At 35.0% G+C, this 25,439-nt stretch overlaps 1 protein-coding gene across 2 annotated transcripts in view; it reads left to right on the forward strand.

Annotated features, from left to right (window-relative positions):
- The first annotated feature begins 3,318 nt into the window (after window positions 1-3,318).
- Window positions 3,319-25,439, forward strand: part of LOC148945120 (coiled-coil domain-containing protein 22 homolog) — a 61,732-nt gene continuing 39,611 nt past the window's right edge. The window contains exons 1-5 of one of the 2 annotated variants that reach the window (XM_089099347.1): window positions 3,319-3,771; window positions 6,886-7,060; window positions 17,962-18,091; window positions 20,781-20,867; window positions 25,347-25,435. In XM_089099347.1, the coding sequence (XP_088955473.1) occupies window positions 3,761-3,771; window positions 6,886-7,060; window positions 17,962-18,091; window positions 20,781-20,867; window positions 25,347-25,435 (492 nt within the window). In that variant the 5' untranslated portion in view covers window positions 3,319-3,760. Of the gene's footprint in view, window positions 3,772-5,125; window positions 7,061-17,961; window positions 18,092-20,780; window positions 20,868-25,346; window positions 25,436-25,439 lie in introns of those variants that run through there. The other variant, XM_089099346.1, reaches the window with a different exon arrangement.

The raw sequence follows: 25,439 nt of genomic DNA on the forward strand, positions 1-25,439 counted from the left end.
ATTTATTTTATTGTCAGTAGATGGACGGGGAATTTGGTAGATATCTCAAAATATCAGTAGGAATTGAATTGAATTTTGAAATTATTGAAAAAGAAAGACAAAACAAGAAATGTATCACTGAATACCAAAATCAACGGTAAATAACACATAAAAATAACAATACTTCAATATATTCTACCCCGTAAGGCTCTATGGCCAGGAAAAAGCAGGGGAGAAACAACACTAAAAAAAATTAGACAAATACATTGATTAAATATTTTTAAAATAATAAATTCACATCACCAAACTAATTTACTCAAAAAAGTAAAATACTTTTTATGTATTTCGTTTTTAGTAGAGTGCAAATTATGTTCTAGAATTTGTAAACCCGAGTCACGTTATTTTTTGCTCGTTTTGAGTTTGACTCGGTTATTTGTTGTAATTCCCATTCGTTTCGTTTTGGGTTTCATTTATGTATTGATGGTAATTTGTCTTAGTTTTACGCTTTAAAGATTATTTCACTTTATTTCTGGTAAGATAAGATACGATAAGATTTATTGCTGAAAAATGGCTATCACAAGCCCAAAAAGGCCGAATTCGCACTTTAGGGTCAAATACAGCGAAAAAAGAACAACAAAAACAAACAATCAAACAACAACAGAAAATTATAAAAGGGTCAATGTCAAATACGTAAAAATGTATTTGACGTATTTGGTCATTTTTGATTTAAGGGAGCACCTTTTGGTCAGTCTGCACCTAAATACTGATGTTTCGTTTTGATTCAGTTCAAACTCCGTCTAAATGTTCCCTCAAAATTTTACACTAATACCCCTAACTTGCATTGACTTACTTGCATAATAACTTACATAATAGCAGCAGTATTAATAGTAGTAGTGTGCCCAAGGCGCCTTTCCTTTCTTCAATATCCTCTTCAACACACACTGAAAGTTTGAATTTAATACCATCAACCGTTTCTGAAACATTGCTCATACGTCCACTTGATAGCCTGTGTTAGTATAGTGTGTTCCGATTTAATTCAGCACAGTTTCAGTATCCCCCAAAATTTTCACCTTAATACCCTTAGCTTTATCAGTAGTAGCAAGTAAAATTCATAGTAGTAGCCTTATATTTTTTGGAAATAGTAGAAGTGGTAGCAGTAGTACTTGTATGAGTAGAAGCATTTGTAATAGGATGCAAATATTGTCTTTTGGCTAGTTGGACATCCTCCGTAACAAGCCCTGTAAATTTCAACTTCACACACTAGACTTTTCCTAAGATATTGCTTATACAACCTTTTGACAACCTAAATACAGATGGCGAGTAGTGATTTAGTTCACCTTCCCCCTTAAAATTCCCTGAAAATTTCATCTTCATACCCTTAGGCATATCTGTAATTATAGTCACAGTAGTAGTCTTAGTGTTAATAGTAGTAGTATTAATAGTGATAGCACTAGTACTAGTAGTAGTAGATGTATTAACGTACTGCCTTTTGGTCAGTCCTTTTCATAACTCGTATATTTATATAAGTCTTGAAATTTTCATCTTAATGCTCATAGCCTTACAAGTAGTTGTTATAGAAGCAGTAGCTAAAGTAGTAATAGTAGTAAATGTAGCAATGGTAGTAGTAGTAATATTAGTAGGAGCGTGCACATATTGCCCTTTGGTCAATTGATCTTCCCCTTTAAGCATTCTCTGAATGTTCCAACTTAAAACTAAATACGCTATCTTGACAATGTGTATGCATATAGTGTCATTTGATTTAGTTCAAATTTCCCCTCAATATTTTAAATCTAGTAGTGTAGCAGTATTAGTGGTGAAAGTAGTAGTGGTGGTAGCTGTAGTAGTAGTAGTAGAAGTAGCAAGGAAATATTACCTTTTAGGTCAATTGGTCATCTCCCTTGTCGTTTCCTGAAAGTTTCAAATTAATATACTCAGTCATTCCTGAGCTAAGCCCTTTTTACCACCGGTATACACATAACTTGTTTTGATTTAGTTTTCAAACTCCCTTCAACATTCTCTGAAAGGCTCATCTGAATGCGCTTTGTCTTTTTGGAAAGTAATAATAATCCTTATGGAAAAAGTTTTTCTGTTTTTAGTATAGTTTTCAAAGCCCCAGGGTGTTTTTCTTGCAGTTGAAAAAAGTTTGGAAGGATAGGAAGATAAGTCTGCGAGTCAAGATTAGGACATTGAAAGTTACAGTGATGACTAGTGGTCAGGTTCTAAAGCGTGGGCACTCAAAAAAAGGGATGAAGATTTGCTAGATGTTTCCCAGAGAAATTGTCTACGGCTTGTTTTTGGTACCCTACTGACTGACCGTATCTCAGACAGTAGGCTTTACGAAAAGTATGGTTCAATCCCGCTTTCTAGGGTTATAACGAGGGAAAGGTTCAGATGGATGGGGCACGTTATATAAAGAGAGAGTCTTTAAATAGATTGGGACGGAGGAGCAGCGTGCTTAACTATGTTTGCCTCAGGTGGCTTGGGGCTGCGGTAAGTTGTTAGAGGTAGTAATAATATTTCTTAGAAAAACTTTTGGGAAAATTGAAGAAAAAATCCCTCCAAGAAATCGGAGACAAAATTTTTTTCATCTATTCTGACTTTATCGATTTGTTCACCAATTTTATTTGCTGCCTTAAGGTTTTTTTAAGACCCACAAACAATCATTGAAACTTTAAATTCTTATTTACAAGCTTGTGTTTTTGAATATCCTCCCAAATGATTAATTTTCTACGAATATCTAACAATTTTTGTTGCCAAACAATTGTGTTTCCACCGCCTTAACAAAACTATTAACTAACAATCGGACAGTAGAAAAAACCTAAATTGACGACCATTGTCCTATTATGTTTTATATAGTAGTTTGAATTTTAATCAGCTTTTCCCACTCGCTAAGGGCTTATGCTGCATCAATTGACCCTCTCTCAACACGGCAGACATTTCATCTGCAAAATGTTCATATCTTGTCAGCATTTTTTGTCTTTTGAGGGCAGAAAAAGGTCTGCTGTTTTCCATATCGGCACAGAAATTACAAATTAAAAATGAAAGGTGAACCGATGACTTTAGTTTTTTTTTTAATGATAGCTTGTTTGTGTTGAAGAATGGTGAATGGTAAATCGTAAGATTAATTCATTACTAAAAAGCATTAAAGTATTACATCTAAATATCTTCCAAAAAATGCGTTTTATTTGCTATTTACGTCGCTACAAATAAAACGCTAAAGAGTGAAAAAAAGGTTGACGCTCTACCGACCGTACTGCATCCGAACACCATCTATATACAAGAAATATTTTGGATTATTTAAAATATTGAAATGTGATAATTCTCCAACATATTAACATTTTCTTGTTAATCGATTCTGTTTTTTTAACAAATTTCTTAATTTAGGCTATCATGAAAAAAAGTCTCCTTTTGAAGATTTTTGATGCTAGTTATTATAACTAAGTATTCTTGTCAGTCAAAGTAACATGTTTAGTCAGGGTTGGTATAGGCCTGAAGCCTGGGGGAATCTTGGGCCCTTTTTTATTGAGTAGACTATATAAAAGATTTGAGAGAGTTTAATATTAGTGTACAGTCCGGGTTATTGAGAAGAAAACAAAATAAAATTCTGAAAACAACTAAAAAATTCCTAAAATCATATATCAACCCTAAAAGTGCTTCCCTTTACTTCACTTCCACCTCTCTTCCCCTAATGTGCAAATATACAGCTCAAATTATGGTATTTATTTAGCCTTGGCCCACCTCATAAGGAGACATGTTAAGAAAACAATTCTTACTTTAAAATATGTATAATGGGTAATTATTTAGCCTTGGCCCACCTGATAAGGAGACATGTTAATAAGGCAATTCCTGCTTTAAAATATTTTCAATGATATTAGCTTCTACATTATCTAACGAGAGAATCTTTATCATCAATTCTTTCATCTAAAAATCATTAAAATTGAAAAAGATTCATTATATAGCAATAAATTTAATTCAAAGTTTAAGTCTTTTTAAATTGATGCTGTAAACTGCTACCAAATAAGTTGTTTTATAGATAGTATTTAGCATATGTTTAGCATGTGTGTCAAAAAACGTGTTCAAAGAAAAAGTTGTGGTATATTGAGATTATAGAAATTGTGAATTCATAAAACAATATTTCACCACTGCTATTAATATTTTGTATTTACGCCACTGCTATTCGCCCTTCGCCCTTCGAAATTCCGTGCTTCTTTTGTAACCTAACCAAACCTAACCACTGCTATTAATATTTTTTATTTATACCAGTGCTATTTGCCCTTCGCTACTGCTATTCGCCTTTTGCCACTGCTATTAATATTTTGTATTTACACCACTGCTATTTGCCCTTTGCCACTGCTATTTAAAAAAAAAATAATAAAAAGACCAGCATGAACGCTATCTATAAAAGAACTTATTAGGCTGCAACTTGAAGCGGCAATTTAAAAAGACTTAAGCATTGAATTGAAAACGTGGTGATATTTGGAAACATTTTCTCTTTTGAAGATTTTTAGAGGAAAGACTTGATGATAAAGGTTCTCCCCTTGGATAATATAAGAACTAAGATCATTATACTGTATTTATTTAGCCTTGGCCCACCTCATAAGGAGACATGTTAAGAAAACAATTCTTACTTTAAAATATGTATAATGATCTTAGTTCTTATATTATCCAAGGGTAGAACCTTTATCATCAAGTCTTTCCTCTAAAAATCTTCAAAATATATAGATCAAAATATAATATTATTTGACTTGATTTATAAAAGTTGATAACAATGAAAGGAAAGGTGATATTGTGAATAATAAAAGCATCTTGTATATTATAAAACAATTAAGGTAGCCTAATGTATATATATATATATATATATATATATATATATATATATATATATATATATATATATATATATATATATATATATATACATATATATATATATATATATATATATATATATATATATATATATATATATATATATATATATATATTATATACATATATATATTTATATATATTTTTATTGATTGTGTGCATTAAGTTTGGGTGTCTAAGAAATCTATTTTATGTCTTAAAAAAAAAAATAATAAACAAGGCAAAATATGAAAGTCTGATGGCCAAGTAAAATAGAAAAATTTTAGATTTTAATATTGATTTAATACACCAATTTTGGATGTCTAAAAAAGCTATATTATATCTTAAAGAAAAGACAAGATTAAGTCAGACTTCTGAAAGTCTGATGGATAAATAAAGTTGAAAAAATATTAATTTTTTTATTGATTTTATGCACCAAGTTTGGATGTCTAAAAGAGCTATTGTATATTTAAAAAGAATGACAAGATAAAGTCACAATTCTGAAAGTCTGACAAATATGTACTTCTGTACCATACTGACTTCAAGTTAATGAATATTTCTCAAAAAATTGTTTTTCATTTTATGTTTTTATTTTGATCAGTGTAGTAAAATAGAATTTTCTTTTTAAATTCTGGATAACTAGCTTACTCATTTTCTGCTAGCTAAAATCTGATTGTAAATGTTCTAGGAGGTATCATTTCATGTTCTAAGTATTACCTGACATTTTCTTTTCATGTTTACTTCTGTGTGGCTGTAAGCCAAAATCTTATAAAGTCTATATATATTTTTTCACTGTTTAGTAAAAGAAAACTAAAAACATACGTTTTAATGGAATTTTAATGCTCTAATTCTCTTTATGGAAATCTTCCCTTCATAAATATGGAGTTTGTTTAATTACTTTGCTTGCTTGAAAGTCCACACACAATTTAATGTTTTTTATTTTCTTTCCAAATATACAAATCACTTACTTTGCAAATTTTATTTATGCCAATAAAGTGATGAGTGACTTCTTTAAGACAATCACAAATACTTACTTATCTTGTTCCTCAAAGTGCATTGCTTCACTTAGTTTCCCTCACCCTGATGGCTAAATTTACAGCCCATTTTAAATATTCGCACCAATTTTTGAAAAAGTGCAATTCTCTCCTTTTTGCCAAATCACTAGTATTTGCTGTAAAATAAAAGAAGAAGGAAAAAGTTGTGTTATAGAAAAAGGTAGATTGAATATATATATAGCAGACCATATATCTACTCATCAGGGGGGAGGGGTTGGTTGGTAAAGTGAAGTAACTTTTGCAACTTAAAGCAAAGCCAACTTTTTGGAATGAAACAAGTAAGCATTTATGATTGTTTTAAAGTAGTTTCAAAATCTTTGGTAACCATTTTCTAGTAAGGACCAAGGTGCTACTTTAAGGGCCAAGAATATAATTTGTAGGGGAAGTAATAAGTATATTTTGAGGGAGCATAAAAAACACATTGAGTGGCTTGTTCATTTTTTACATAGCAAAATAGGCTAATGGAAAAAGCTTCATATTTATCTTTCCCTTAAACTCAGAATATTCAAACTTTAAGCTTTTTGTTTTCATCTATAGGAATGGGAAACATTAAGATAGTATAAATTTTCTGAAAAAATAGCTTATGAAACTTTATGTTCTATTTATGTTTGAATGAATGAAACATAATATTTGTAGACTGTAAGAGATTTTTGAACCTGTGTACTGTTGCCTCCACTCTCATCCCAAACCAAAGTTAATAACCCCATTACGTCCTTGAAGTAAAAATTAATTTGTGCTTGATTATCGGTTTTATCATGTAAACTTAGTTATCTCACCAATCTCATTCATTGATGCATGCATGTTCAATATAGTCTTATTTGATTTATATTTACGTTTTTACACGTGTTTTCCTGATTTTAAAATTAAAGGCTACTTTTTGTGTATTTATACAAACTTTTAGAAATAGGCCTCAAAGATACAGCCATTAGAAGATAGATCATGAGAAATATTACCTTTTGGCTTTGGTCACAAAGTTATTGTAATGTTACATGTGTTGTTTCAGGGATCTTGATCCTCTTCAAGACATTGAAAAATTGTCACCTAGAGAGCTCATACTTGGGGTGATTCATTGCCTGAAGCAGCTTAAAGCAGAAGGTAGCAACAATATCCCTACTGATGTTTCCACAAGTTTGCCAGAAAAGTATAAGTTGTCAACATCATTGGTGTCTATTATACAAGTATTCCTCTATCTAGTTTTTCTTATGTTATTTAACCATATTGTTAGTCTGCTCAGCTATTATTTTCTATTTGTTTTGTATGCAATAGTAAAGAGTATGGGAACTGATAAAGAAATTGGACTTCAGTTTTTCTGAGAAAATAGATAAGGAAAAGAATCACACTATATGAAACTCGAGTAGTAAAGTCAAAAGATAGCTGTAAAAACATTAGTAAAATGTAAGTTTCTTTAATATTTCTTTGTTGCTTTTACTTCACATTGGGCTGCATATCAATGAGCCTTTTAGCCCCCCCTCCAAAATAAAAATAAATTGTTTGCATCTTCTGTTAATTACCATGTTTTCTAACCTAGCCCTGGAGCACCAATTAGAGGTCCCCTAGATTCTTTTACCCCACTCCCCTCCCTGTCTCCCTTAAATTTTAAACATACTTTTTTGGAATTTTCTTTGAAAAAATCAAAAGAAAATTTTCTATCTCCACTAGATTTTGAAAAATTCTTCTTTTTGTATCTTCTCGCCCCTCCCCATATTTTTGTGAAATGGTGCCCCTGGCCTATATAATTAACAATAAAAATTGGTTAAAAAAATGTATACTTTCAGAAAATTTGAGTAGATACAAATAAACTTAGAGTTTGATTTAAATATGAATTTTAATAGATGAAAAATGAGCTTGTTCAGATTTTTTTTAGATGTGATGGGTAGCTCTGTGCTGTGATTACTGCTAGCGTTTTTTGGTTTACATCAAATCTATGTTAAAGGGCCAACTCGTTATCACTTTTTCATACTCCTTGGTGCCATGGTATGTGCCTTGAGTTAAATTTCTGGATTGATCCTGGGAGTGTGTAATTTGGGGATACTTAATGCTTGAAAGATCATTGCAGAATTTTCTTTTTTTTTCAACAGAGAACTTCACTAAAACAAAATCTCCAAGACTGTATTCCATTGTTTCGTTTTCCTGCTCACTCCCGATGTGAAGTGACTCATCGGAGTCTTCATTCGCCCCAGTAAACTCCTCTTCGTCCTCAATACTAACCGTCTCTGTTTGTTTCTGAGGCTTCTTTGCTTTCTTCACTTGTGCTGGGACCTGTGCCTTTTTCGAAGCTTGTGCCTGAGCTTCAAGCTGGTTTTTCTCGCTTGCGTCTGTCAGGATCCTGGTCCGACTGCGCTTTCTAGCGCCTCAAACCTGCTGCACCCTGGTAGGTTTGGGATACATCCTCACCACTTCCGGGGTCTTTGAACTTGAGCTTGATTCATTGGCAGTGCTCGCGTCCTTCGCTGAGCCAGCTGCTTCCTCTTGTGATGCTGGCCTTTCAGCTTGCCGCAAACTTTCCTCCTGTGGTTCAGCTCTGTCAGTTACACTTTCTGGGAGAAAATCAGACTCTCTAAACACGTCCGGGTTTAGTGGCCATATGCCAGTCTTGACAAACCCAGCAGTTATGTTCTGAGGATTCAGCTTTTGAATAAATGGCACTTTCGAAAGTTGTGCGACTTCATGCACCGATATCCTTTGGCCTGGGTTTTGCTGAAGCCACAAATCATAGGACTCTTTAACAGCGTGTTTCAAAGGACTATAAACCGACACCTCTAGTGGTTGAAGGCGATGTGAACAGTGGGGCGGGAATGTGAGAAGATGGATCCCTTTCTCCTTGCAGAAATTGACGACTTGAATTGAAATGTGGCTATCATGATTGTCGAGCTACAAAAGAGCAGGATTTTCAGGAGGTGCGCTGACGTACGTTTGACCCTGCGGACAAGACAAGTACACAGGTTCCACAGTCATCTACCCACGTTGATGACAAAGGCCGACACAACCCGGGGGACCGTCTTTGACCATCTTGTCCAAGGTTTTAATGCGGTGAAAAATATACACTGGAGGTATTGTCTGTCCACTTGCACTCACAAAACACAACATAGTGACGTTCTCGCCTCTTTCGGCTGATACGGTTTGTTGGACCTGTTTCGTTCCTTTCTTCGCAACGACGCGTGGTGCTTGTACAACGGTAGGTAGCCCTGTCTCGTCGCAGTTCCAAACTCGGGTTGGTCCAAACTGGTAACGTGTATAAAGCGACTTCATGTTCTCAAAAAACTGCTTCACAACTGGAGCATTGAATCCAGCCGCTCTTGCTTGGCTGGTATTTTCTGGCCTTCGTGTTGAAAGCTCCGAGTTCCGCCGCATGAAGCTTTTGAACCAATCTAAGCCAGCCATCTCCTCTTTAGCCCAAGTTTCGGGGACTTTCAGAGAAAGCATCTGTGCCCAGTCATATGCCAACTTTCGGACAGCCTTTGGTGTCAGCCCTTGATTCATTAGACTGCATTTCTGAAGGTATTTGCTGAACTCTCTCTCTTGTTCTTGAGTAAATACTGTCCGCAGTGGGACCCCAATCACCTCGAAAAGTGCTTCCTCTGTTGCGCGGACTGTCTTAACGCCGTCTTTTTCCATTTCAGAAATGCGATTCTTCACACGTTTTACAACATCAAATATTGTCGATTTTTTCAGTGAGAATTCTTCCGCAGCTTTCCCAAAAGTTAGTCTTCCCGCCAATACAGACTGCACGGTCTTTTTAACTTTCTCCTGGTCGGGACGACCGCGACCAGTTCCCGTGTAAGTTCGAACCATCTAGAAAAAAGAGGGGGTTAGTGGCTCGAAAGGGATAGATTAGTATCCCTTATAGTTATGAATGTTAGATTATCTTCGTCAAAAGACAGTTACAAAGGGGGTTCAGAAATATAATTACAACGAAGGATTAACAAATACAAACGATCTTATTGGTTGGCTAGGAAGCAATATATTGTAGGTTGTTAAGTGGAAATACAAGGTCAAATATCTTTCGGTTCTAGGGTGGCTGATTTATCTAAATCCATCGATTATCTTAGCCAAATCTTTTTAAAATATAACGGTAAAAGAAAAGGACGTAGAAAAGATGAAAATGCTGCTTTTTTTTTAGTTCCACAACTCTCATGAACAGAATTGAAAGCATAACTTTATGCAACTTTTCAATATCGAGGACTTCAGTTATCTAAAGTTGCAGGTTTCAGTTATCTTTAGTCGGTAAGGGGCGAAACCGAACGCTTAAAAATTCGTTCGGAATAGCCCCTAAATTTTTGTTTGGAATCGCCCCAGACAGACAAAAAAAAAATTAAATGGCGGCCGTGGTCAAACCCGTCGGCCGATCAAAATGAAAATCACACAGCATACAGACCAAGTATTAGCCTAAACGCCTGCAAAACCCAGAAATCTAGCTATCACAATTATTGAAACATATTTTACCAACCTGCTATGTCCAGATTTCCAACAAGAGCAAAAAAAAACTTCAAGGACTGCCAAAACTTGAAGCGTTGGTCCAACTAATTTGAAACTTCCGCCGAATGGGTGCTAGGTAGAGGCCATCTAGCGTGAATTTTTAAAGCATAAAAGCTGCATGCTAGGTGGTAAAAAATTTGGAGGTACGGTTTCGCCCCCGTGCGAAACCGTAGCCTAAACGCCTGCAAAAACACAGAAATCTAGCTATCACAATTATTGAAACATCTTTCACCGACCTGCTATGTCCAGATTTCCAGCGAGAGCAAAAAAACTTCAAGGACTGCCAAAACTTGAAGCGTTGGTCCAACTAATTTGAAACTTCCGCCGAATGGGTGCTAGGCAGAGGCCATCTAGCGTGAATTTTTAAAGCATAAAAGCTGCATGCTAGGTGGTAAAAAATTTGGAGGTACGGTTTCGCCCCCGTGCGGTATAGCCCCCCTCTCCCCTAGTGAAGGTCTTATCCTTGCAAGATGTAGTGGATAACCACAGTATAAGTATATACCAGTGGCAAAATCATTTTTCAAACATGTCACACATTTCAAAGTGCGTAATTAGACTCTGAGCATATACTTCAGAGCCATAGATAGACTCATATACGTAAGAGCCATAGTTTCAGTTGCTACTTGGTTTTCCATTGGAAACATTTGTCATTGCGCACGCGCAAAGATGTGTCATGAATCTTGTGTCGTTTTAGATCAGTGTCAAAAATTTTCAATGGGGAGTATAGGGCTTTTTGCTACTGTATATTACCTTGACTGTGATAATTACGTTAAAATGGTCTGAGCTGTTAAACGAGGATAACATTGCTTGAGTTAATTTTTGAAGTGAGGTTATTAGCTGGGTGAGTGTGGAATCAGGTGTTAAGCAGGGTTATATCATATCCTTATTTATATGGAATAGTTTGATGGGCTTTGTCCAAAGGAGCACAGCAAATATTATCAGAAAATATGGTATTAAATGAGAACTCTTCTAGACTTAGATCAGACATATGATTTGAGTATCCTAAATAAAATGCTAAAAAAGGAATGAAATTTTCAAGGTCTTGAGAGTTTGGTCTGAAAATATGTTTAAAATTAATGTTAAGAAGAATAAGTTGTTTAGATTAGGAATAAGTGAAGGTGAAAGGAGGATGGTAGGCAATGATAAAATCGATTAAATGGGTAATTTTATTTACCTGGATTCGTAAAGATGATGGAGGCAATGAAAGTAAAAACTAAAATAGCCAAGGCTTAGGTGTTTTTTTCACTGTTGACAAAAGTTTTGGAAGAATAGGAAGACATGTTTTGAACTAAGATTTGAACGTTAGAAGCCACAGTAATGGCAGTGGTCACCTATGGTTCGGAAACTTGCGAGCTATTAAAATGCTGAGAAATTTGTGTTGATTGTTTTCCTGGCCTTTTATTAAGAGTGGGGTATTGTCCCTGGGCCATTGCCCTAAATTGGTAAACTTAGGAACTCGTTTTACTTATCATGTAATAATGGTCCAGTCTTACCTTTTAGGGCTATAGTAGAATAAGATTCAGATGACTAGGCCCTGTTTGACGGATGAATTAGGTTAGATCGTCAAATTTTCGGGGTTTCGCCGTTCATCCAGGGCCAAATGTAAAGCAGGTCATCCCCAAAGAAGGTGGGCTAAGTTCATATAAAAAAATGTAACGGAAATTGGAACTTCATTGGAGAGGACAAAGAGTTAAGCTTTGAATGAACTGTGGTGAAGGAGGAACGTGTGTAGCTGTGTTGCCCCTTGGTGGCTTGCAGTAAAGAATCGTTATTAGGATCTGATGGTTTGTACATCACAAGAATTTGCTTTTCAGGGTTATTCCAAATACGAAAAATTCATTATGCCGTTAATAGTTTCTAGAAGGAAAACGTTTGCATAACTGAAAAATGACCCTCTCCCCTGGTTGATTTTGTATGAAATTGTGCAATAAATCAACATATAATTAGCAGAGATTTGGACTCCTAATGTACAAAAATATAAAATTATTTTTTTTCCTGTAATGATGCTCATTGACGCGGGTTCATTTGTTTGTTTTTTCCCTAAGGGGTGATTATGCTTAATCAGGGGCTCTAAAATATCGGTAGGGTAAAAAAGTTTTATTTTTCTGGTTAGCAGGGAACAGTTTTTTTTGTCCTTAGTTCATTGAAGATGAAAGTGATTAATTTTTTATTTCCTTATATTCTAATTTCATTTTATCTAATATTTGGTAAATCTCATGGGAGAGAAAAGTACTAATCTTTTTGATCCTAATGTAATTAGAATAATGTAATGTAATGATCGTAATGTAATGTAATTAGTTCATATTTTATATTTACAAAATCTTGCTCGTAAAACTTAATACCAAGACCATAATTACATGTGTTTTATACAATGAACAACCACAACAGTAGGCCTACTTGTAAATGATTAATGTAAACAGTATGTGATTGTCGGCCCGGAAGAATTTATCTTTGAAGATTTTAACCCTCTAAATAGACTAAATTAATAATAAATACATTTGTAAAGGTCGAATAACCCAAGTACAGGGTGTATTTCTGAAAAAAGGCAGGATGAATACGAGGGGCTAATAACTGACCGTCGCAGGTGTCCCTTCCTTCGTGCCTCCGGCTGTGCCTCTGTGCCTCCGGCACACCTGAAACAGCGTGTTCCTGGAAGCGAAGGGACACAGTTTTATCTTTGGCTTATGGAAAGCGTACGGCGCGTTTTTTACGACGGCAAACTTTCTCCTCTTGAGAGGTTATCTTTACTTGGTTGTGTTGTTGACTGCGTTCAACATTGGAGGTCCTGGGTCCTAAAAAGTGGACATAATGCTTTGAACAAGAATTTTATTACCACAAACCTTTACCATTGCCTAGAGATAAATATGCATTTCCTAGTGCTTCTCATTCGTCGATTCAAACGGCTTGGGCTCGAACGTCTTTTCAAACTCTCCGACATGAATAGCCAATCGTGTGAAGATTTTTTTTAGGAAGATGCGGTCTCAAACCAGCACTTACAGTACTCTAATAAACTTTTCGTTCCTCCAACTTCTACATCGAATTCGTCGATATGAAAGTATAACGGATTTTGAAGCTCAATATTCTAATGAATAGTTGTCCTTGCCCAAGGCCAAGCGAGTTAGATCCATTGGTGTTGTGTCTGTCAGTTCCAATTTTTCTTTGCCTGGGAACGATGAAATCAGGCTCGAGCTAGGGCGAGCTCGTATTGAATGCCAGCGAATAATGAAAGCCTTGATACCTGACGACGTACTTTCTGCTTTCGGTCACCAAGTACCGAATGTTCGTCTTTCTGTACTTCACGACAGTGACTCAGACGATGACTCAGAGGAAAATACTCTGTTCAATAAGCAAGAAAAGGCTTTCGCGACTGACACTGAATCGGGCTCGGAAATTGACGGCATCTTTGAAGATTTGCCAGTGATTGCTCACTGTGTGAAACACCAAGTTGAGAAAAATTGGGTTACTGAGCCTGTGACGAACATGAAGAATTCTAAGTTTTGTCTGGTCAAGACTTCTGACGGCTCCATAACACCAATAAAAAAATCCACACTGTTGCGGCTTTTGAGGGAAAGCTCTGAGAAGCTGAGTAGTGACCGATTAAAACGGGTGATAGTCCAGGGCCGACGAGTAGGACTACGTGAGTCACCACAAACCAATACAGAGGTTGGTGTGAAATTGGAATTGCGTATAGGTGAATGGTGCGTTTACAGACCGGTTAGCAGGGGAAATAAAGTATTAGTCGGGCTGTTCATACTGTTTGGCTACATGTCTGGGCGAAGATGCCACTCATTTGACACGCAGAATATGGCGATGCCGCTCCCTGATGACGTAGGAATTATGTGCCAGCGGTTCCAGCTGAATGCTGATCTTACATTAACTGCCGCATTGGTAGACTAGGGTTACTGTGACTCCAGCCTGTATATCATGCATTCAGCAGAACCCGTTTCTATGGAAATCGGCACCAACATTGTCTTTGGCTTTGACTCAAACGACAGCTGAATTCATTTATCTAGAAGAAAGGGTTCCACTTTTTTGATGTCTTGTCAGCATCGCAATCATCATGTTAAAAATAACACCTAAACACGAAACTGACCTCATGACAATAAAGACCACCATCACCATGTTCCGTGAGTCAACAGACGGAATTTGTTTAACAGTTTTCAAGGGTAGTTTTTATTTTTTTCTTTCCCCTCCTCCTCTCCAATCGGTGATATGTAAATACAAAAAGATATCAATCTTGCATCTTTATACATTATCATATCACCTAAACTTAAAAAAAAAAAAAAATTATTATATACCAGTCAATGTATTAGTGGACATGAAGGCACACTAGCATTTAACTTTTTTTCTAACTTTTTTCTTGCCAAATATCTATCGCTCCCCCCCCCCGTTCCAGGGTGTCTTTCCCCCTCTAAGACGCTGCTCCGGTGGCATTTTTGCTTCAATTTCTTAAAATTTATATCCTTCAATTTTCACTAATACGAATTCAAATTTTAAAGGTAGCCTTCAAAAAGACTTATTCTTTCAACTTTAAAAATTTTTAACAGGAAAAAAACTATTTGCTCCCACGTAGACTAGGCGCTCTTTGTCAAAAAGAAACCTATTATTGTGTGGGCACTTTTTTCCTTCTTCGTTTTCTTTTTTTTTCAGCCCTTTTTACGACCAACCTTCATCAACAAAAAAACTGAAATACAACCAACCCATCAACAAAAAAACAAAAATAACCTAAATACCGACGTGCATGAGGGTACAGAACTGAACAGAATCTTGAACCATGTCTCCTACGGACGAGGAGGCCACCCACGGCGGGGCTGGTCCTTCCAGCTCAAGTCCGTGTGCCCCTCGTCCCCCATTCGCTTGAGTTCTTGATATAATTTTATGAGTCTCGAATGCATTCCGAGATCTAGGGCAGCGAAAGCGATGAATGCCATCGGAAAACTTGTTATGCTCAGTAGAAGACTTGGTATTAGAAGACTTAGTGTTTATACTTGTGCTAACCGAGCCTAGTTTGATTTACTGAAGCTCATTTGTACAGTTTCATGGGGTTATCATTTGAGCTGTGATTACCAAAATGATTACTGAACCGTACCAATAAATATCTGAGAAACTAGTTATTTTCTTAATTGGTGGCTTTACTTAGCGCTTTTTACTAATAACTCGGTAGTAACAGTTTTTCTGACTGTTAATTTACAGTTTTCTCTTCAAATACCCAAAGGCCTGGGTTTAATACCAAGAAAGTCGAATTCTAAGTACATTCGGGAAAAAGGGATCTGCTTTTCTTCCGGAGTCTTTCGCGTCAAAGCATCAGATTCCTTTTTTTTAATACAGTTAAGAATCCAAGATCAAAGGGGGTATCCTGGCGCATCCTCAGAACAGAAAATTAGGTAGGATCAAAAGAAAAGCGACGTTTAAATACGTTATAAAAGACAACTTTTACCACTGGCCCAGCCGTATTGAATAGGGCTGTGAAGCGTGACATCAATTCTAGGGCGGGAAATTCAAATAACGATGAAACGTAGATGCGTAAACACGTTTTTTCGGAACTTTAGCGAATTGTTTTGGCCTAAAATATTTTTCGTAGATCCTACTAATCACCAGAACGTTTTCACGTCGAAATAATACTAGGAATATTGACAATCAGTTGTTAGTTATAGCTACAAACCACGTTTCACGGTACTTTGAATTTCGCACCTTGCTTTTTACGTCATCACCGCGCAGCCCTATGTTGTATAACTTAAAAACCGTGTTCTGGGATTTTTTTTGAAATTTTGGGATTTTTTTTGAAGAAAAATCGGAATTTTATTTTTGAGCTGGTTGCAACGCTGCATGTGTAATAGGAAAAAGGACACCATCAGTGCCATCGTAGGGTTACCTAGTTTTTGCATGGATATCAACAACTTGCAGTCCTCCGTTCTTCTTCTTTAGGTACATAACACTTGTTTTCAGTCTTGGGGGTTCTTTTCCTTGCCAAATAAACCCGTAAATGATTTTTTCCAAGTTTTAAAAGATCGCTTTTGAATGTGCTGAAATATTCGACAGATACCGAATAACAGGCAAGCTGTATATATTTACATATTGCGCCCTTTGGAATATGCCTCCTGCGTGCCTCCGTGCCTCATGCCTCCAGGTGTCCCTCAAATGCCCAGTTGTTAACCCCTCGGATGAATATTAATGTACATTTTTGAGCACAGATTAGGGTACTAGAAGTCACGGCGGTGACACTGGGCAAGTATGACTCAGAAATGTAGACGCTTAGAAACACTGAGAAAATTTGGATGGTGTTTTTCGGAGGAATTGTTTAAGGACGGGTCTAGGCACTCATTTGAATGATCGTAAATAAAACAATAAGAAGTACTAAAAACTGGGTTCGATTCCACTTTTTAGGGCTATAGTGAAAGAGAAGTTAGGATTATTAGGTCGTATTATGCAAATGAAGGATAGTAGGTTGTTGAAAATTGCGATTTTTAATTACCCATATTGGGGCTAAATGAAAATCAGAACGTCCTATAATTGGTCGGTAGATTTGATAAGAAAGGTTACAAAGGGAATAGGCAGTCGAATGGAGGGATTAAAAAGTGCAGCTCTGGACAAATTTGGGGTTGAGAAAGAACAGCTATGTTGGCTTCGGGTGGTTTGGCGCTGTGATAAGTTTTTTTTGTAATATTAGTAGTTCCAACAAATTTTGAGCTATCTTATTGTAATTTTTTTTGTGAGTAAGTTCCAATTTTCTTTGTGAAGTAGTTCCAACGAAGTTTGAGCTATCTTAATGCAATTTTTCTTTGTGAGTAGAATATATCTTGCAGTAGACCTTAGAAAATAAAATTCTAGGATAGTGGCATAATCTGAGTATAGCTAATCCCTTATATACTTTTCAGCGAGAATCAATTTTATCTTCTGTTTGTAATTTTATATCTATACATACCTTATAGATGGAAAATTTATATCTATATATTCTATACGGTATCTATATGTAATCAATATGTATCTTTTACATGTACTCTCTATGGAAAATCAAATTTATCTTGTATTTCTATGTGTAATTTTGCCCTCACTTGATGAGTTGTAATGAAACGTCTTTCTCTGCCGGTGGCTTATGGGAAGTCATCCAACGACAGGGAAGGGAAACTACCCATTAAGGTATAATAGAAACATGGCTGTAACGGTAAATCGAATTATTTTAGGATTCTTGGATCCATCCTCATTACCGCTCAGCCTGTACTGATAGTGCCCCACGGATTAATTTATAAAATGTGCGTGACAAATATGTAAAATATATTGAACAATATATGCGATGTCGTGTGAATTTTTTTTGCAGTTTAAGTGTTTGAACATATCATATTTACTTCTTCAAAGACTGTTTAGAGCTTTTTGCCCAAAATCGTAGACAAGAAATTCAGCTGAGCTTTTCAATTTTGACCTTGCCCCAAAGTTTATAGCTCTGACCATGACCCTGACATTGGCTCTGACCATGACCTGACATTTCAATATGGAATTTCGATTCAATGCAGGAAAACCCAACCAGTCTTATGTCCTCAGAATTTGAACCATTGTGTCCCCCTGCGTACGCGTTAGAGTTTTGGTAAAATTTTATGTTCTTTTGCAGAATATTGGTTATCATGGCAATCTTGGTTACGATACATTTCTCTATGGTAGTGAAAGTGAATTAAAGAAGATTTTGCTATTTTTGCAGGGATTGCTTCCTTCTGACAGAAAAATTGATATAGCTGCTCATGGTAGGAAAATCGTCCCTAATAAGCTTTATTGTATTACTCATAGATCAGCGTTATCTTTTTAATGTTGTATTTTTTTTAAGAAATGAAGAATTCTATCCAGTGACGCTATTTAATGGTTCTTTTTTTGGGTGAGGAGGGACAAAATGCGTCTTTCATTCTTTTCTTGTTTTTTCTTGTTTTGGGTATATTCTTGTTTTTTCAATGAGAATACCAAAAAAGGCATTTTTCAATGAAAATGCTCCAAAAAAAGATATTTTGAAAATATGGAGCAGAAGGGGGCTTAAAGCATAAGGGAAAACAAGCCCCCTGTCCCTCCCCAATTGATGCCACTATTTTTATCCTACCAAGTTACTGACCTAAAACTAGTGTTTATGATCATTTCGGCTATACAACCAATATCTGTCCTAATCTAAAGGAAAAATAAAGAGATCAATACAATTGAAAAAAGGAAATAACTGAAAAATTATCAATAGTCAGTGCAATAGCGCTGCCTAAGTAAAGAGCGATATGGGCACAATATACTACTTATTAATTTTTATTTCTTTTTTTTTTTTGTTTAGACCAGGGCACTTCGCATCGAAGGAGTTGACGTAGAAACTTCAAAAGGGCTCGTTTGATTGGTAATTGAAAGGGCTAGTGCCCTTTTTAATAGTCGAAAGTAATTGGAGGCCAACTAACTCCCCTCCCACACCCACCATTTCCCCATACGCATTCAATCAAATTTTTTAGATAGCCATTTTGTTCAACGTAGTTGAAAGATCCGGAAATTATGTCTTTGAGGATGACAACCACCCCAAAGCCCTCAGGGCAAGGGTTGTAAGCTATGCTCTGGGGGTATTTAAGCTTTATATAGAAAGGGTGATCATACAAACTTCGGAGGGGGCTCATTGAATTGCTAAATAGCTCCATTTAGTCAGATAGAGTCAAATAATCTTCCAAGCGTGAAACTATCATAAATCACTATCAATAAATAAATGAAATTCAAAACGAACAAAAATTAAAACAAATAGCCGAGTCAAACTCGAAACGAGCAAAAATTAACATGAGTAGGGCTGATAACCCCTATGCCTTTTCAAGACAAGAACACTATTTGCGTTTTACTGAAAACAAAATACGTTTGAAATGTTTTCACCTTTCTTATTTTTATAAATGAAAAACCTTAAGAAAGAAATGTCAGTATATGTCAACTAAACTGACATTCCACGGTCATTTTTTTTTTCAGTAAAGCGCAAATTGTGTTTTGGTCGCAAAAGCCAGAATATCATTCGTACTTTACTGGAAAAAAATTAATTAAGATTTTAAGGAATAAATATCAGCATATGTATGTTAAACGGAAAATGCAAATTTTTTCAGTATAGTACAAATTATATTCTGGCTTTTAGAAAGAATAGGGTTTAGAACCCTACTCAGATTAATTTCTGCTCGTTTCGAGTTTGACTTATTTTAATTTCTGTTTCTTTTGGAGGGTTTCATTTATATATTTATACTGATTTGTGGTAATTGTATGTTTAGTAGATTATTTGATTCTATTTTTGTTCATTTTGGTTTAATGGAGTTCTTTAATTTTTTTTGAAAAACTTATTTTGTGGAAAAAGTTTTTAGATTAATTACTATAAGGAACAGGCACGTTTTCATATTTTTTTGGAGGGTGGGGGATAGGGCTTTAACTGTCTTTAAAAGCAAACAAATTAGGGAATCATCCTAAGCCTTTAGGATAATATAAAACAGAATTGAAGGCGAGAGAGAGAGAGAGTGGGGGAGGGGGAGGCTCTCCATATCTGTGCCTGCTAAGGGACTGGTTACGTAAGCGAGATTATTAAAGAATAAAACTTAGAAGCTCAAAAGTAAGAGAATTCTTATAAAGCTTACAGACAATTATAAAAAAAATCCAAGGAAAGAGTGAGATTTTAAGGGCACAAATGTAATAAAGTCTAAAAGTCATAGAGTTTTGGTGTATGGATTTAAGTCAAGGGAGAAAAATTGTAATCATTGATTTGAAACGTTTGTTTTTGTGTTTTTAATTGTTTTTTTTTTAATATATCTCCTGAAAATGTTTACCCAATATAGTACTTGAAATTTGGTATTATATATTTCGTAATTAGGTATCTCATCGAATATGCCGTCCTGGCTAAGTGGACGTGTGCTAGGTTGAGAATTTTTTGTCCAAGGGGCACGGGTTCGATCCCTGGCGTGGCCAGCCATTTGGTTTGGAACGCGGCTCAGTGATGTGACTCTGTAAGCTTAGCCAGAGTCGACCCAGCTCTAAATGGGTACCTGGAGAAATCTGGGGTACGTAAGCAGGAAGGGTGTGCGAAAGCACAGGATGGCTGGCCCCCTCTCCCCATTGCACTTCCTGACTGAAGGGACACGAAACGGAGATCAGCACCGTCGGTCTGGACTTTAAGGGTCTAGTGCCGTCATACTTACTTACTTTTTACTATCTCATCGAATATTGGGCACTTGAATGTTATGCTAGGCTGATGAATGCCCGGGGTGCTTCCTATTTTAGCCTAGTTTTTTTGCTTATTCAATATGATTTACTAATAGTCTTGTATTGTAAATGAGTATTGCAAAGAAGCTAACTCAATAGTTGTCCGTTAAAATGTGCTTTCGTTCAATTTTAACATGTTGTGTCTTGGATTAGGTTTAAGTTAAGGATTTGTAATTATTTTCAGCTGTTTTTTTTCAGAAGAGCGTGAGAAGTTGATTAAGCAGGTTCAGAATCAGATAAATGTTCTCGAAGCACCAACAGCAAATGCTTACTGGAAAACTCGAGGTAGGCTATTTAGTTATGCTTAAGTAAAAATTTATGTTAGAAAAGAATTACTACGATTAATAAAAAATGAATAATAAAATTACTATCTTGATATGCACTCTTTAGCACTAAGTATTGCGCCCAATTCTTATAGCAGAATAATTATGTTTAAGTAATAGTTTATGTTAGAAAAGAATAGCCACGATGGTTAAGAAAGTAACAAAAGTTAGTATAGTAAAATGTGCTTTTTAGCACAAACCATTGTTCACAATAACTCTAGCACAATAGTTTATCCCTAAAGATCGGTTTAAGTAATGCTTTAGAATAGCTATAAAAAACAATAATAAAAGTTGGCACATTGAAATGGAGTGTTTAGAACAAAATATTATACAAAATGATTGTAACACTATAGATTTGTTAGAACAAAATCGCAATGACTAATAAAAAACAATAATAAACTTAAGTATTGTGAAATCACTTTTTGGCACAACAGTTATAGCGCCCTTTGGATAATATAGTATGTTATTCATTTTATTACCAGATAAATGCCCCTTTTGCCCATTATATAAATTTGCTTTTCGCTACTCTTTTAATTTTCTTTTTGCCCTTTATATAAATTCGCTTATTTACTGATTTTTCATAGCGCAAAATTCGATTGAAAAATTCATCAGCTTATGACGTTAATATTTTTGTGAAGATTGCTTAAATGGAAGCTGACACAATCTTTTCTCATTGCTCCTCGGATGATGGCAGGAAGTTTTCAAAAGTCAATGACACTTACTTCGTTTTGGTCTGCAGCCCCCTTGCCCATGAAACACGTGGGTTTAGCTCCTTTCCGTTTAACTATTTTGCAATTAGTTCCTGTTGAGTTCACGTTGAGCTCCTGTAGAGTTTATCTTAAGTTCTGTGGCCTGACTCTACGATTTGAAAATTAAAGTGAGTTTTCTTCTATATATTGCGATTGGCTATTTTTTTTACCCGAGTTAGGGGTGGGGGTGGGGGAGGTTGTGAGACTTGTGGGTGTCAGCTGTGTCGACGATATTTCTTAAAGAGAGGAGGAATATCAAAACAGCGGTTTGATTTTGCCGATGTATGATCGGGCAATCATTGGCTAAATAGATCTTAGCCTTTAAGAGAACGTAGATTTTAGGCGAGGTCTTAGCCCATATTTACGAGGGCTTCCTTAACCGTGGCCCTAACAGCTTCGTACGTAATATATGTTAAAGTGTGGTACCCGCATGTACCTTAACTTGTAACATAGTTAAGTTTAAATATTACCATATGTTAGTAAAGAATTGCTACGTTTGATTAAAATTAATAATAAAAGTTATTATTATGAAATGTGCTAATCAATATGCCATTATCAATAGGTACAATAGCTTTAAATTTTCAGCGCAAATCAATATGCACAATAGCTTTAGCATAATAATTTATCACTATAGATAGCTTTAACTTCTGCTTTACGTTAAAAAAAATTGCCATGAGAGATACGGAACAATAGTAAAATTTAGAGTTTTGAAATGCACTTTTCAATTATTGTGCATAATAGTTATGTGCAAGTAAGACCCTATTTTAGAAAAGAATAACCCCCACTGATAAAATTTAATAATAAAAGCTAGTGTTATGAAATGTCCTTTTCAGCGCAAATCACTGCGCACAATATTTATAGCATCATAATTTATCACGTTAGATTTGTTTAGGCAGTTAAAAATGAATCGCCATGATTAATAAAGAGCAATAATAAAAGTTAAGCGTTATAAAATTTACTATTCTGCACAATTTTTGTGCACAATACATATTGCACACCAGTTATGTTTAAGTAAAACTCACGTTAGAAAAGAATAGCCACAATTGATACAAAATAATAATAAAAGTTGCTATTATGAAATGTGCTTTTTAGCACAAATCATTGTGCACAATAGTTATAGCACAATTCTTTATCACTGTAAACATGTTTAGCTAGTGCTTGATTAAAACTACAACACTAAAATATTAGCATCAGGAAATGGATATTTTAGTCCAAGTTATTGAGCACAATAGTCAATTTTAACTAATACTTTATTTTGATATTTTTTCCATGACCACACTGCCTTTTCTATGACGAAATAAATAAGAGTTCCATATAGGGAAAGGTCCTTTTATTAGACAGTGAAAAAAAATATAAAACAAAGACTCTAAATATTTCGATGACACAGTCGGTCATCATCATCAGTAGAGTTACTAACGTATCAATATTAAAACAAACTATATTTATACTAAACAAAATAATCACCTCAGGAACACATATACGGTCACATATACAGTGACCGTCATCAGTAGTAAAACCTTTTTTTACTACTAGAGTTTTACTACTGATGACGGTCACTGTATATGTGACCGAAATATCTGGTATTTTTGTGAATTTCTACACACTGTCTATTAAAAAGGAGTTTATCCCTAATTTGAACTTTTATTTTATCGTTGTAAATACTATAGAAGTAAAATTTTCAACGGATAAAATTGTTAAGTACTACCTTGACGATTTGGATAACTGTGAAAGAGGGATACAAGAAAACAGGGGCCTCATTGTACTGTAGCCTAAACGACGGATGTTGCAGCTTCTTGCAGTCTCTAAGTGCACTAGCTGTACATTTTCCTGTCTTGACCAGTTTCGTTAATAATGCATATAAGGCATTATCAAAATATGGCAAATTAATAGGCTAAAAGTGGAGGGTGCCTAAAAAGAACTAAATGATTATTCTTTTAAATGGTCAAGAAGACTCGATTGTAAGAGGCGTTATTTAAAGGGATGGACATGTTGAAGTTTTTGCTGCTGAAAAACAATAAGGAAGTTATTTGGTAAGAGCAAAGGTGGCGGAAACAAAGACAAGGTGCCGGAAATCAGGGATGAATATCCCATAATGCATTGCGATTTTTGCGATAGATAAAGATGAAAAATCAGGTAGAAACTCTAAGATCCCTTTCAAATAGGAAAGGCTTAGGTGTAAATTTGGCCAGAATTTTGAAGTATGTCCAGCAGGACATACCTGGGGATGACAGAGAACATTTGAATGATTTAATCAGTAATTCAGTAATGAATTACTTAATCAGTAATTATTAATTTGATTTATTTTGTGGGGTGGATGCTCCTGATTTCACTTTATTTGGTTATTTTGATTTTTTGCGGATTTTGTTTGTTGTTACCGTACGGAGAGTTGAAGAGCAATCTTTTTATTCTGGTATCTGGAGATAGTATTATTTATTTATTGTTGAGTGTATATAAACCCACACACGAGTTATTATCACTGTGGGTAATCAATTTGATAGTTTTGTCAAAAATTTTGTTTATTGATTAATAAAGAACTTGAACTTGACTGAGGATGGAAAGAGGATGTCAAAGATTCATTCATAGTCTGTGATTACTGAGCTAGTAAAATGATGGACAGTCGGGAAATTTCCGATCTGTATAACTTCACGTTCACGTTCTTTCAAGGTCTTTAATATTGGGTGCTCTAGCAATGGTGCAAACATATAATGCTAGAGAATTGAGTAATCAAGTCCTATCCGAAATTTGGTCCTATGTGAAATTTTTTATTACTATTGTTTTCTTTTCTCAGTAAGAATGTACTGTGGGTTTTACGTTCTTAGTCATTCCTCCTAGAAAGAGCGGCGAAAAAATTTTAGCTACTGAATTACGGAGAAGAAAATATAAATCTCAGAAATTCTCAACATTCACCATTAGTGCATGGTGAATGTCGACATTGTCCTGTGAAAGTCAGAAATAAGGATATTTAACAAATATTTCGGAAATATACCAAGCGACCATGTTTTTGTTGAACTATAGTTGTTTATTTACTATATATTTGTATTCTTTTTTATTCTCTTTTTGATACCGCTACTGGAAAAAATAACTGAAATAACAGACCTGCTGAAATAATCCACCGCTTTCAAATGATTTTTTTTTTTGGGGGGGGGGGGAGGAATTTAAGGATGCATGAAAATGAATTCAATTGCTTAAGGGCACTTTTTGCCTTAATTTCTTATGCCAGATATATCAAAATAGATTAAAAAGCAAACAATCACAAACTAATAACAATCAAACAGAGACAAATTGATTGCATTAAGTTTAGCTTATAGATTTAGCCTATAAAGTCAAGTACTATGGGTCTCATGAAAATTTTGATTGCATTATTAAATTCAGCAGATAAATTCAGCAATAGTAAACGTCCCTAAACAATAATTTTTTAATATTAAAAAATATTACTGCTTCGAATTTTTTTTTAACTGCGGGTGATTAAAGGCTGATTATATTTTATGTTCAGTTAAAAAATTTACATTATCAGTTATGTATTGTAGTTTTTACGACTAATCCTTTTCTTTTTTGTTTGTTTTTAAGACCACATAATTATTTATTATTATTTTCGTATTTTTATTATTTTATTTATTAATTATTTATATAATTATTATTAGTTTATTGTTTATTTTATTTATTGTTTTTATTTTAATATTTATTATTTTCAGCATCACTTCTAGCAAATGCAAGTGAGTCGGAAAGACATGCTTTATGGAAAGTTCTCCAGAAAATATCTATTCAAAGAGGAAAGAAAAAGGTAG

Source organism: Artemia sp. Qi Xiang Cuo, chromosome 13, assembly GCF_049724085.1.
Source record: "Artemia sp. Qi Xiang Cuo chromosome 13, ASM4972408v1, whole genome shotgun sequence".
Taxonomy (NCBI): domain Eukaryota; kingdom Metazoa; phylum Arthropoda; class Branchiopoda; order Anostraca; family Artemiidae; genus Artemia; species Artemia sp. Qi Xiang Cuo.